We start from the raw sequence: 14,835 nt of genomic DNA on the forward strand, positions 1-14,835 counted from the left end.
GGAGATTCATTCTCTGGGGAGAATGTTATGCATTAAGCAATCCCATGTTCAAAAAGTGATGAAAATAAGCGGCAATCTGCAGCAAATTACTTTGTTCACAGTGCATTTCAACATTTACATCACTCGATCAAGACACTCGCCTTTTTATGATTTGGATAATAATGCTGAGTAATGTATTTTACAGTGTGTGTGTGTCTTTGCAAGGTGTAAATAGTAACTTTATTCCAGTACAATCTGCATGAATTTACTTTGTCATTTGCAATGAAAACAAGGGAAGCAGGAAAGCAATTATTTGTCAACAATCAATAGGCAAAACACATTGTATAGTATATTGTACGTGTACAGTGTAAATACATTTTGGAAAGTCTAATGTATGCATACGAACAAAAGCTTAAAGCTGTTGATTTTTTTTTTTTTTTTTTCACTCGAACGCCATGCAGGATTATATTTGTACCTACTTCCTAGGACCTAGGTCATTTTTGGTTGTGTGCTTTTGTTCTGTTTGGATACTTACAGAAGTGAATGTTTTCAATTCAGTTTGGACATACATTTATGAGCAACAATATCTACAGGCAATTAAGATCATTATGGCCATATAACACTTTTTAAGTCATTTCAGGCAGGAGTACTGGGATGGTGTTTACCATAACCCTTGTTATTTGCAAAAGACAAAATAAAGTGCATTGAGCAGATTGTACTGGAATGAGAAAGTTACTGTTCACTTTGCAATACACACACACACTGTAACATACATTACTCTGCATTATTAGCCGATTCATACAAACACCAACTACAGTGCCTTGCGAAAGTATTCACCCACCTTGGCGTTTTTCCTATTTTGTTGCCTTACAACATGTAATTTAAATGGATTTTTATTTGGATTTCTTGTAATGGACATATACAAAATAGTCCAAATTGGTGACGTGAAATGAAAAAAATAACTTGTTTAAAAAAATAAAAATCAGAAAAGTGCATATGTATTCACCCCCTTTGCTATGAAGCCCCTAAATAAGATCTAGTGCAACCAATTACCTTCAGAAGTCACATAATTAGTTAAAGTCCTGAGTCAGCAACACCACTGCACAGGGGGCACCACCAAGCAAGCAGCACCATGAAGACCAATTTGCTCTCCAAACAGGTCAGGGACAAAGTTGTGGAGAAGTACAGATCAGGGTTGGGTTATAAAAAAAAAATATCCAAAACTTTGAACATCCCACAGAGCACCATTAAATCCATTATTAAAAAATGGCAGGTTTGTTGTGGTGCCATTTTCTTTCCAAGAGAGGGTCGCCCACCAAAACTCACTGACCATGCAAGGAGGGCATTAATCAGAGAGACCAAAGATAACCCTGAAGGAGCTGCAAAGCTCCACAGCGGAGATTGGAGTATCTGTCCATAGGACCACTTAAAGCCGTACACTCCACAGAGCTGGGCTTTACGGAAGAGTGGCCAGAAAAAAGCCATTGCTTAAAGAAAAAAATAAGCAAACACGTTTGCTGTTCGCCAAAGGCATGTGGGAGACTCATACTCAAACATATGGAAGAAGGTACTCTTGTCAGATGAGACTAAAATTGAGCTTTTTTGCCATCAAGGAAAACGCTATGTCTGGCACAAACAAAATCACCCTGAGAACACCATCCCCACAGTGTAGCATGATGGTGGCAGCATCATGCTGTGGGGATGTTTTTCACCGGCAGGGACTGGGAAACTGGTCAGAATTGAAGGAATGATGGATGGCGCTGAATACAGGGAAATTCTTGAGGGAAACCTGTTTCAGTCTTCCAGAGATTTGAGACTGGGACAGAGGTTCACCTTCCAGCAGGACAATGACCCTAAGTATACTGCTAAATCAACACTCGAGTGGTGTAAGGGGAAACATTTAAATGTCTTGGAATGCCCTAGTCAAAACCCAGACCTCAATCCAATTGCGAGTCTTCGGTATGACTTAAAGATTGTTGTACACCAGCAGAACCCATCCAACTTGAAGGAGCTGGAGCAGTTTTGCCTTGAAGAATGGGCAAAAATCCCAGTGGCTAGATTTGCCAAGCTTATAGAGACGTATCCCAAGAGACTTACAGCTATAATTGCTGCAAAAGGTGGCTCAACAAAGTATTGACTTTGGGGGGGGTGAATAGTTACGCACGCTCAAGTTTTCTGTTTTTTTTTTGTCTTATTTCTTGTTTGTTTCACAATAAAAAATATTTTGCATCTTCAAAGTGGTAGGCATGTTGTGTAAATCAAATGATACAAAGCCCCAAAAAAATCTATTTTAATTCCAGGTTGTAAGGCATCAAAATAGGAAATATTTTGGTATACACTACAATAACACATAAAGATGCATAAAATGTAATTTTGGAACTAGTGGGACCTTCCCGTTATTTAACAAGTTTTACGCTGGTAAATTATCCTGAGATGTTTGGTGCCAGATATTGGTGTGTCTTTTGGAGCATAATGGCTTAGCTTTCAGAGTCCTTGTTGGAAACGTGAGACCTAATTAGTTCTACTCATGTCTTTATTATCACTGCAATACAAGTTGCAAACTTAACCTTCAGCCCTTAATCCCATCAGCACTCTCTGATTCTGAAATGCAATGTTATATTATTAACTCAAATTAACTTTTTTAGAGTACTCTCCAAGTATATGGAATGACTGATTTATCAGAAAATGCTCTACAAATTATCATGCAGAACTAGGGCAGAAATCGACTAGATGTCATTATTTAGATCAGCTTTAACCGATCTCAAAGTGTGATAGGTAGAATCAGGTATCAACAATTCCTGTAAGCCTAATGTATAGGGCCGATCGCATGAATGGTGTTACAAGTAGTCCAAATCATTTTAAAATGAATTCTAACTTGAGCAGGAGGCTTTCGTGCAATGGTGTAAGAACAGTACTGATATGTTGTGAAGAGCTGTGTCTGACGCATTTCGTACCATCTGAAGTAGACAGATCTGAGAATCAGAATACAATTAAACATTTTCACAGTGAGATAATAAGGGACTGATACAACATCTCAGCATCTTTAACAGACAGCATATGTCTCAGTTTGGCAGTGTTCCTCAATTATGGAGTGAAAAAATACAATCAAAAGAAATTGCAAGACAAAAGGGAACTAAACTGTGTCTGGAACTTAATTGACCTCCATTTTACTAGTAACGTGTGTGTGTTTGTTTGTGTGTATAAATATATACGTATATATTCCCCGTGGTTCTCCATACTTTAAGCCACTTTGAGCACTGATCCACAGAAGTTAAAGCATGTGTACTTATGTTTCATATGTACTCATGTGCTACCGCTCAGTCAAATATACTAATTATATTATTTTAATGTGGAGAACAAATCTTGTCAGCAGATGTTAAAACCCCCTGAATCACCAAACAAGCTGGGCAAATTAAAGGTCACAAAGTCTACCCACGCAAAATAGGGACTCAACAGCAGGAACAGTTAAAACAAGTAACAGTAAGAGCAAGCTTACTAACAATCATATGACCCTAATGTAAAATCCATTCATTTGGCTATTGTTAGGTATTCAAATTAGACCTAGAGAATCAAAATGATGAGATGAGTTCCCAGAAAGGCAGTCTTTCAACAGGGAACTATAAATCACATATGAGAAACAACAGAGCAGCTTTTTCTAATATCCTACACCTCTAATCTTGAGAATAAATGTCACGCTGTTCATAGGATATCAGGATTTAAAAATTCTTCAGTTACCAGTGACGTTTGAGGACACTTAAGGCGAATGATGGAGGTTTCACAGGATGTACATTTGTTTTTAATATTTTCATTACATTTAACCAGCATGAAAACCCAACACAGATCGGCTACTTGTAGGTCAATTAGACATTTTAGACAGAGAGAAAGATTGTTAAATTGAATTCAATTATTATATTTTTCACTGAAAACATACACTCACCTAAAGGATTATTAGGAACACCATACTAATACTGTGTTTGACCCCCTTTCGCCTTCAGAACTGCCTTAATTCTACGTGGCATTGATTCAACAAGGTGCTGAAAGCATTCTTTAGAAATGTTGGCCCATATTGATAGGATAGCATCTTGCAGTTGATGGAGATTTGTGGGATGCACATCCAGGGCATGAAGCTCCCGTTCCACCACATCCCAAAGATGCTCTAATGGGTTGAGATCTGGTGACTGTGGGGGCCAGTTTAGTACAGTGAACTCATTGTCATGTTCAAGAAACCAATTTGAAATGATTTGACCTTTGTGACATGGTGCATTATCCTGCTGGAAGTAGCCATCAGAGGATGGGTACATGGTGGTCACAAAGGGATGGACATGGTCAGAAACAATGCTCAGGTAGGCCGTGGCATTTAAATTATGCCTAATTGGCACTAAGGGGCCTAAAGTGTGCCAAGAAAACATCCCCCACACCATTACACCACCACCACCAGCCTGCACAGTGGTAACAAGGCATGATGGATCCATGTTCTCATTCTGTTTACGCCAAATTCTGACTCTACCATCTGAATGTCTCAACAGAAATCGAGACTCATCAGACCAGGCAACATTTTTCCAGTCTTGAACTGTCCAATTTTGGTGAGCTTGTGCAAATTGTAGCCTCTTTTTCCTATTTGTAGTGGAGATGAGTGGTACCCGGTGGGGTCTTCTGCTGTTGTAGCCCATCCACCTCAAGGTTGTACGTGTTGTAGCTTCACAAATGCTTTGCTGCATACCTCAGTTGTAACGAGTGGTTATTTCAGTCAAAGTTGCTCTTCTATCAGCTTGAATCAGTCGGCCCATTCTCCTCTGACCTCTAGCATCAACAAGGCATTTTCGCCCACAGGACTGCCGCATACTGGATGTTTTTCCCTTTTCACACCATTCTTTGTAAACCCTAGAAATGGTTGTGCGTGAAAATCCCAGTAACTGAGCAGATTGTGAAATACTCAGACCGGCCCGTCTGGCACCAACAACCATGCCACGCTCAAAATTGCTTAAATCACCTTTCTTTCCCATTCAGACATTCAGTTTGGAGTTCAGGAGATTGTCTTGACCAGGACCACACCCCTAAATGCATTGAAGCAACTGCCATGTGATTGGTTGGTTAGATAATTGCATTAATGAGAAATTGAACAGGTGTTCCTAATAATCCTTTAGGTGAGTGTATTTGTGTGTCTATTTCGTACATGTGTGATGTATAATAAGTTAATAGGTCATCTTAACTTATATAAGATGCATTATTTCATATAGTTTATGCACAAGATGACATGTATTATACAATAAGACACTCGTCATATGATCTTTTAACTTATACTATAAGACACTATGTAGTTTAACAAATAACAAGTTTAGTAATAGTGAAAATGGCAACACCACATTTCTGCTTACTGGATTTGTAAGTGAAAGAACACCCAGAGGGGCTGGCCTCGAGGTAGACATTTTTACCCAGCCAGGTTACTGTTATGGAAAAAGCACTTAACTGTTTGGCAAATATTTAAGTGGTAATAAACAGATTTCCATTCCCCCTTGCATTTGTAATCTACATAATGCATTTTGGATCGGTTGCGGAGGCAGGAAATGTGACTGATTTATATCATAATCTACAACAGTAGTTCTCCACAGTATCCAAGAAGCATAAAATATTCCAGACGGACACCAGTGTCACAAAACACCCAAAACCATGGTGAGTGTGACGCATTATGCCATGCACTTGGCAATCACAGTCAGCCCCCAGAGACCGCAAGAACACGTTGCCGCCTCCTCTCCAAAGCAAGTAAACACTCTGGGGAGATTGAGATGTGAAACTAAACACACAGCACGACAGTTTGTAGAGGGCAGTCCATTTCCCATTTACACAGATTTAAAAATAAGAATGTCACAAGTTCAATTTGGGTGCATTCAGGTATGACATTTTCAATTGATGAAATATCAATTTAAGAAAATAACTACAAACAACTAAACAACTCATATGACATAACAGAGACAGCCAGAGAGTACCTTTTGTCAGTTCTCAATTATTGAGTGAGTTGCTCGCAGGGGAAATGGCCACAGAACAGTTATTTTGTAAAAATGTGATCCCTTTCCTCTCATTTGATGGTCAAGTGGGCACTATCAAAGCAGGGCTGTGACCTTCCTGGTGTGTTGAATGTTCATTACTATTGTAGTGCACTGGTGGGAACAGTGCCAACTAGTGGTATCTTTGCAATGGAGCTCACTCACTTTAACTTAACTCACTCTGCTGGACTGTTGGATAGGTAGGATTACAGTTAATGATGTTTGATTATTTTAAATAAGTGTACTTCTATTGATTGGCACTCACCCAGGCCTGCTAATTGTGTATGCAAAACCATTCCATCAGGTGCTTGGCTATTACAATAGATGTGGAATAATGATGCCTTAGAGGCCCAAAATAGACTAACCCTTATTTCTAAGGGTAACTATTTGATATGATGTATTCCATATACTTTATTTAATTCAAGGAGTATTTTAATCCTATTTCTCTCGTGTTTATTATCATTTTGTCGTCTTTTTCACCAGTGCACCTCTAATTTAGAAGCATTTATACATATTATTTATACATATTATACATTTATCCATTTATACAATTTTTCTTTCTGGATTACAAACATAGATCAATACATTTGTATAGGATATGCATAATATATATTATTTAAATAACATTTTATTTAGTGAAAACCTTCCAGTCAACAGAGAACTTTAAATATAAATTAAAGTTGAAGTTTTCATAATATAAGATGTTAAGAAGATCTTGTAGATAATAATCTATATTCTATACCCACAAAACTGACAGAGTGACATATTTCTAAGGCCTGCAATCTGTCTGGAAAGGGAGCATAGTGTGAGCAGAAGTTTTCAAATGTTGGTTTAATTATACCATCTGGGATGAAGTATTTCAACAGCAAGTTCAATGCCTGACAAGGGAAGGATAATTGGGAAGAAAAGGTAGGGAGTTTCCAAAATTCTGTGCAGCCTGAGGGTTCTCTACCTCCATAATGGGTAACACAAATGGGCCGGGGTGAAAGGGGGAAGCAGAAGCTGAAATTGACCCAGACATGTTTTATTAACTGTTGGGCTCAATCTGTCAATTTGAAGTTTTTGTCTTAGCATGTTTCCAGAGTTTGTTACAGGGCTTTGGTAAATTAAACCAAATAAGTAGTAATTACTTCTACTACTACTACTACTACTTTGTTCTTTAATAATAGATCAAAAGATTGTTTAATACATGAAGCGTGTGTTTGTTGTTCACCCATGCAAAGGCAACCATTCAATTTTACATAGCAGTTTGATGTAGATATTAGAACTGTTTAGATTATTTTTCTTTTTTTTGTGTGACGGCAATCTCTTCAATAGCTAGCATTCTGCATACACTCATTCAACAAAAATACCTGTCTGACCTTGGGAGGGGCACATATTGTAGGTGGAAAACAATATATAATGATTCCAGTAATTGCCTGTTTTAGACTTACAACTGGGTTTCTTATCATCATTCAGGGAATGTATTTTTCTTTGATACAGAACTGTGGAGGACTGGCCTGCGAACAATAGATGATTATTATAATTTGTGCGGAACGTGTATAAGACAAAACCAAGCGTTCCTAAATTATTACATCGATGCAAGCGGCAGTGCTTCACTCTTTATATGATTATGGGATCTGTGTTTTTATTATTCTGAGATTCTCCTCACTGGAATCTAAATTAGTGAGGTGTATGTTTCAGGCCACCTGAAAGAGATAGGGTAGGTATTTGCGATACACATACCAAACATGACACATTTTGCCACTCTTCCATTAATTCCTTTAATAGCAGTAATACACTACAAGTGAGCACTGCAGACATCTATCTTTAATGGAAAACATCAATTACCCTTTGTAGGTAATTGGAAGTCATGAAATATTCCCTTCTAGCCTAAAGGGCAGATGTTGAGGGAGAAATAACTCAGGAATATTTTGTAAATTTCTTGCAGGTATTCATGATGTGGAATAGTGCACAAACATGCCACATTAGATGGCAGTTTTGGTGGAGTAGGTTGGTTGCTTGTGGATCGGGTGTTTAGTTTCCTATCAAAGAGGTTTTTTTATGTTTTACTGTACCAATAAAGTTAATCAAACTGTAGTTCTCCCTATCGTAATGTATTTTCTAAGATAACTCTACATTGTTTTCTTAGAAATTGATAGAAATAAAACACAACTGAGTGCTGGTACTGTTAGCTTTGGACTTCCAATCAATAAGGTTTTCTTCTCTTTTAATTGTTTTATTCTGGAAGCCTTGGGAACATTTGTTCACAGAGGTATTTTAGCTTTTGATTGTGGCCTGTACTCATTTTACCAGGTTTCAAATCAAGAATGATTGATTCGGAAATGTATGTTTTAAATTTCCATCCTTTTCCTTATGAATTGCTTTAAGGATTCATTATAGTTTGTCTCTTTCTTTGGAGCAGTGATATCTCATCATGTAGTCCTATAAGGGTTAATAGATACATGGGGATAAATTTGGTAAAATGCTGGTTAAACACTTTACATTTATTTTGAATGCATAATAATCTGAATGCATAAACTGATGTTTTTTGAATAGTATTCCTTTCTTAAAATTATTCCAACAAAATGTAGGGGTTTCACCGATGAATGAACACAAAGTGGCAAATGTTAGGCTTCTAGATTTGATTCTGACATTTGTATTGTATATTACTCATTTCATATGACATGGAAAAGAGAAGATATAGACTGAAGCAATTGGAAACATCTTGGGGAAACCTTCATCCAGCAGTGGATCGATATGTGCTGATGATGAATGAAATGTATATACACTCACACAGAGTGTTGAAAAAGTATTCACCCCTTCCAAAGTTACCACATTTTATTGTCGTCTGTGCCAACAAGCACAAGACAAACGGACATCTTGTCACAAACTCAGAATTAGGTACCTTATGTTTTCTTTATACTGCTCCTGTCATGCAGCTTATAATGCCACCGGGAAGAGAGAGCAAAGCCAGTGGGTTCTAGTTTTTTCTATATTTTTTGATGTACAGCATAACAAATGTTTTGTTTTGTGAATAATATCAAGTGAAGTTCAGTTACAGAAATTAAATATTGTAGAGTTGAGTACCCAATCATGCTAAATGCAGTCTCCTGCATAGGAAGACAGGAAGGGCTCCACAGCCATGAAGTCTATCTGTCTCTAAGGATTGATTCAAGCTTTGCACTGCAACATACTAATGCATTATCTGACATCTACTCAGTATGGTAGTGTTTGTTTTGTTTTTTCTTAAAAGTGACTCAGGATTTTAGACTGGCACCCTTAACCAGGACAATTTACAGTTCACACAATAATCATTTAAAACCTTACAAAAGATATGAGGGTCAATGTCTTGAACTGAATGCGAGCCGAGATCAGGAGCCAGTGAAGAGGGGAGTAGTGGAGTAGGACGTGAAAATCGACGAGACGAGTTCTGGATTAACTTTGATATTTAAACCTATATGTTGGGAAACTTTAAAAGCAAGCATTGTTTTAAACTTCTCTTGCAGCCATATATAGGCAGATCAGCATCTGATTCCCCTGTAATTGAAAGACATTTTTTCAAGGTTGAGTGTGGCCGAGAGAAAGGGGAGCCGTGCTGTTACGGACAGCTTGCTGTTCCTGCACTGAATCAATTACTGACAAAAATTACTGTTTGGCAAGCAGCAGGTCGGCAGGAAGGATTTAAGTTTTTGTTTTTGTTTTTAGATAAATATAACGGGTCAGTCTGTGCAGAAAGAAACAGTCTGACGAAGTTACAATTCACAAACCGCTAACAATACATAATGCCTGGATTTCCACCTCCCACCCCTCCAAGTGTATTCATGCATTTAAATAAATGTTTTTGAAAACACACTACTGTCAATTATATACAATTTAATAAGATTCTCATTAATACTCTCTAAATAACATCAACACCAATTTGGTGTGATTTCCAATCACCATCCCCCCCCCCCCCCCACACACACACACACACACACACACACAGTCACTTTTTCATCCTTAGTAGGAGAGTCAGTCAGCTAATAGAAAACCCTCTGAACCAAGGTGAACATGCAAGTAAAATAAGCAGATGCAAAAAACGACCTAATAAATTGTTTACAAAGCAGATGACAGAAAATTATCCTCTAATTGTACTGTAATGGTTGAGGAGCTCATGACTGATTCAATTGGGTTGATTGATGTGCTTTTGTTTTAAAGCAATGTACTGTAGATGCCGCTGTTCTAATTACAAAAGAAAACACGCACACGCACGCACACACACTCACACAACACCATAAAACCATAGTGTGAGGCCGAAGTATTAGCCTATATTGTCAGTTTCTTGCTGTCATTCTTTAGACAATACAAAGAGTTCATGAGAAGTATTGCCTTGGTAGTTTATTCATTCTTGAACTCTCTTCCACATCTACTTTATCCATGAGAAAGTGAGACATCTCCGTTGTATGTATATGGAGAAAAACTTTAATTTATTGATTTCAGTTGAACTTGGAAGGCTGTTACAAAAACTTGAATAGACAATATTAATTCTCTGTGGGAAATATGAATAAATGTGTATTTTAAACAAATATATATGTATATATTAAAGTACTTTAATTCTGTTGCTATGAACGTTTTTATATAGATGACAAAATACGAATTATATGAAGTTATTTAAAGAGAATTACTTATTGTTTTCACTCCACATTGTGTACAATTGCATAAAATGAGAATATTCATCGCATTATATTAGCACTACCCGTGTCTTTCTTTGTTAAATAGTTTAGAATCATTAGCAAGTATCCTATTTAGAAGAAAAATGCGCAATATTAGCTGTAAAATAGAATTTCTAGTTCCTTCTAAACTTTCTTTTGAACTTTCTAAAGCTGTTGCCCAAAGTAGGTAAAAGCTGACTGAAAGAATAAAAGCATCACATAGGCAGTGCAAAATATTTTATTTAAATTCTTTTGATTTCTGTTAAATTTTGAATCAAGACGTTTCTTCCCTTGGAGCAATAACACATGGGGAGTCATTAGTTATTACATTTCTGCAGAATAAATTTTTCATTGGTGTTCCTGAAAAAAAGTAACTTTTTTTTTATTTTAATTGAACAGAAATCAAACCGATGTAAGTCCCATGTCACACTATCCAAGACATGAACAACATCAAGCGCTAGTGAGGTTTGAAATATCTGGAGTATCGCATTGCACCTCTGGGACAGTATAGACTGAGTTTTTCCACAGATAGTAACATATATATATATATATATATATATATATATATATATATATATATATATATATATATATATATATATATATATATATAAAATCAACGGAATGTTATTTGTGGAGCAAACTCTCCTTCGTTCAAATATTATGGGCTGCACAATAAAATGTATATTCTCCAGGAACCTAGAGAATCTGTATAGATTTCAGAGGTCATACTATGCACAGAATTTCTAGTTTTCTCTTGAGAGCAGGTCGGGAAATAGCACATGACAATTTATGTTGGACACTGTAGACTGCTTGACCTTGCTTTAGGCTCCTATCCTTTCACATTCAATCAATTTGCTTATCTGTTGTTAACTATTCATTTAACATGCATTTAAAACAGTGCCTGGCACAGGAAATCCATTATTTTCAAATAGAAGTGAAGTGTTTGTTAAAAAAAAAGGGCAAGTTGATCTGTTGGTTCCTCTGTTAAATGTGACAGTGACCTATGTCTTTCAAAGTAAACTGCACTTATCTTTAATGTAGGTATCCAACATGCATAAAGCATTCACAGATCTCATGTATATTATTCAGGTTTAACACTTTTCTTTTAAGATTCTCTTGACATTATTTTATGTATATACACTATGTATACACTATTTCTGTGTTTAATTATAATACCTGTATGTTCTTATACTGTATACTATAATTATATGTGGATTTAGCCAAAGTTATGTTTTGCAAAATTACACTAAATCATGTTAGCATACCTTCTGTAATAATGATGCATTGTGTTAATGTTTCCAGGAATACAACACTTCCTTTTCCTTATCATTAACGATGAACACTTGGTAGGCATAGATTCCTGCAGGAATTTAACTCTATTTATTTAGACTGCCAACATCTCCAATTACCTGGCACCCACTGCTATGAAAGCACTGCAAGTCAACATTTTATAAATAATTTAGATACTTTTTAAAAGCTTATTATTTTCCTCTTGATTCCAGCATTGAGCTCCAGACATGTCATATCCCCCATCTGCAAACAAACAGTAGTCAGTCATGGCTTTTGTACATGCCATGACGCATTCAGTTTGAATAACAATGAATTACACAAAACAGTTTTCTTTTGTGTATCAAATGTCTATATAATCATATTCACATAATTACAATAGTGTGGCTTGCAGGTTTTGTTTCATACATTGCACTAAAGAAGCATTTCCTCCCTATTCAGAAATGTATAAAGCAAGTGTCTGTATGCCACTTTGAAGATTTGAAAACCTGAATGGTTTATAGCATTTTATTTTATGAATGTTTTGAAGGAGTGTAGACTAACTGGAAGCTAAGGCAATTTAAGATCCCGGCAGGTAACTCACTCATTAACCTTTAATGTCATGAAGGCCAAAGCTTAAGTGACGATATGAATGAGGTAGTGAACAGCTTTCCATTTGGAATAATATCCATTTATTAAAACCAGCAATAGAAATCGTCTGCAGGTAAGTGGTAGGCGTAGGCCAAAAGGAATAATAAAAAGGAAGTGTATTCAAATATTCAGTGAATTTGTTTTTGCAGTGAGCATTTCTATACTAGGATTATTCCACAAAAGTTTGCATTTGGAAGTAAGATACTAATTTCTTGCTCTCTTAGAATTAAACCGCATACGTGGCCTGGAGTAGAAGTCAATGGGTTCACTTTCTAGATTACTAGACTTTCCTGGAGCTAAATTATACTGGACCATGAATGCTTCAGTCTTGTCGTTTATCAAATGTAGATCAAGCCATTGATTATCTTGTTTTTCCTTGTAGATAAACCTGCAGAGAAGAATGAGGGTTACTGGACTGATAACACAAGGTGCCAAACGGATTGGAAGCCCAGAGTATGTAAAGTCATACAAAGTAGCTTATAGTGACGATGGCAAGACCTGGAGAACCTATAAAGTTAAGGGTACGGATGAGGACATGGTAAGTTCCCAGCCAGTATGCATTAACAAAGCCTCAGGCATTTTTTTAATTAGTAGAGTGTTCGTATTCATCCCGTTACACTTTCCCATTTTTATGATGTTTTAAATTGAATATTTTTTTATTATCGGGCAATAAAATTTGCATTGTGCATAGATCTCTGCATTTCAATTGCATTTCTGCCGGCCTTTTCACTGTGGCCTAGAAATGGCGGACCTTTCCCGTTATCCTATTTAATTACTTTGCTAGTAATTAATGTGTTTGCTATTTGGTTTTTATTACAGTTTGATATAAAAGCCCATAAAATCGATGGGGCTTGCAGTTCATCAATAAAAGATTGATCTTCCACTACTCCTGTTCATTTTTAAGATCATTAGCATGTACATCACTGTTTTGTGCAATCTAGGTGTGTGCAGAGTTCAAGTTGCAAATGTGTTTTCACACAAACAAGAGTATGTTGCTCTTTCAGTCATTTAGTCTAAAGAAAGTTTAGATATTTAAAAATACATATACATTTCAATTTTACAATGAACAAGATGGCAGGAATTTAGATTACTTTTGTATAACTCTGGAGCCAAGGAAAATTGGCGAATATGAAATGTGACATTTTATTTGATCCAGTGGTGTAGTCGAGGCCATTCGCACAACTTAATTGAAGGGAACCTTGCATATGCCCACGTAACTTGCACCCTTCTATAATTGCTATAATTAATTCTGATGTTCGTCTGCCATTCGATATCCTGCTGGTGTAAAGTTGTTTGTCTGTTCTCTCTGACAACACAAAAGTTGTTGTGCTTAAAACAACTTAAATCTTTTTCTAGTAAAAAAAAAAAAAAAATCGGACTCTCCGTTTCTCTTCCTCAGATATTCCGTGGCAATGTTGATAACAACACTCCGTCTGCCAACTCCTTCACGCCACCGGTGGAAGCCCAGTATGTGCGCATCTATCCCCAGGTCTGCAGGAGGCACTGCACCCTGCGCATGGAAATGCTCGGCTGTGAACTCACAGGCAAGTCACCAGACCTAGAGTAATAGCCCCTCGTATTTGTGTGGTTATGCTGGAGAACACAGGAATATGAAAAGTTTGGAGAATTGGCATTAGAACCTGGAGGGATGGTGAATTGATTAATACCATAATGTGCTATAAGAACTATAATGTGTAAAGAAGTGCTTATAAAACCTCAAGTAGCTCTCACATGCCTCACATGTGAGAAGTGTCTTCACTCTTCTTGTAAATTAAGAATTGTCACTTAATTTGCTTTTGACAGAGGATTCTTCCTTTCACTGAATGCCATCAAACACTGTGTTTTAAATGTGCAATTGGCAGATGGAAAGAATAAATAATCCTTGATATTAGTTGCTGACAGGAATTTAATTGAACTGACAAAAAATATAAATAAATAAATATATATATATATATATTTAAACATTGAAATAATAAATATTTACAGTATTATGTGTTTGTGTGTATTTATATACTGTACAGTTTATACATTTATTAGCAATATGAAACAAGAAAGAAGAAGACAATAAAAGCAATGCATACAATTAACAGGAATATATGTTAGTGTATTCGTAAGTTAGTAAGTACTTATTTGAAGTACTAGTAATAAAATGACACATCCATAGCATACGTGTCTGTTTAAAGAAGTATAGAAATGGTAGGAGAGCTATATTATTTCAAATT

The 14,835-nt window shown here is 36.4% G+C and overlaps 1 protein-coding gene across 3 annotated transcripts in view; it reads left to right on the top strand.

Moving 5' to 3' along the window:
- LOC136755360 (EGF-like repeat and discoidin I-like domain-containing protein 3) overlaps positions 1 to 14,835 on the top strand; it is a 195,649-nt gene that overhangs the window by 120,481 nt on the left and 60,333 nt on the right. For all 3 annotated transcript variants that reach the window (XM_066711884.1, XM_066711885.1, XM_066711886.1), the window contains 2 exons: positions 12,996 to 13,151; positions 14,013 to 14,157. In XM_066711884.1, the coding sequence (XP_066567981.1) occupies positions 12,996 to 13,151; positions 14,013 to 14,157 (301 nt within the window). The remainder of the gene's footprint in view (positions 1 to 12,995; positions 13,152 to 14,012; positions 14,158 to 14,835) is intronic.

This window comes from Amia ocellicauda, chromosome 8 (genome assembly GCF_036373705.1).
Source record: "Amia ocellicauda isolate fAmiCal2 chromosome 8, fAmiCal2.hap1, whole genome shotgun sequence".
Taxonomy (NCBI): domain Eukaryota; kingdom Metazoa; phylum Chordata; class Actinopteri; order Amiiformes; family Amiidae; genus Amia; species Amia ocellicauda.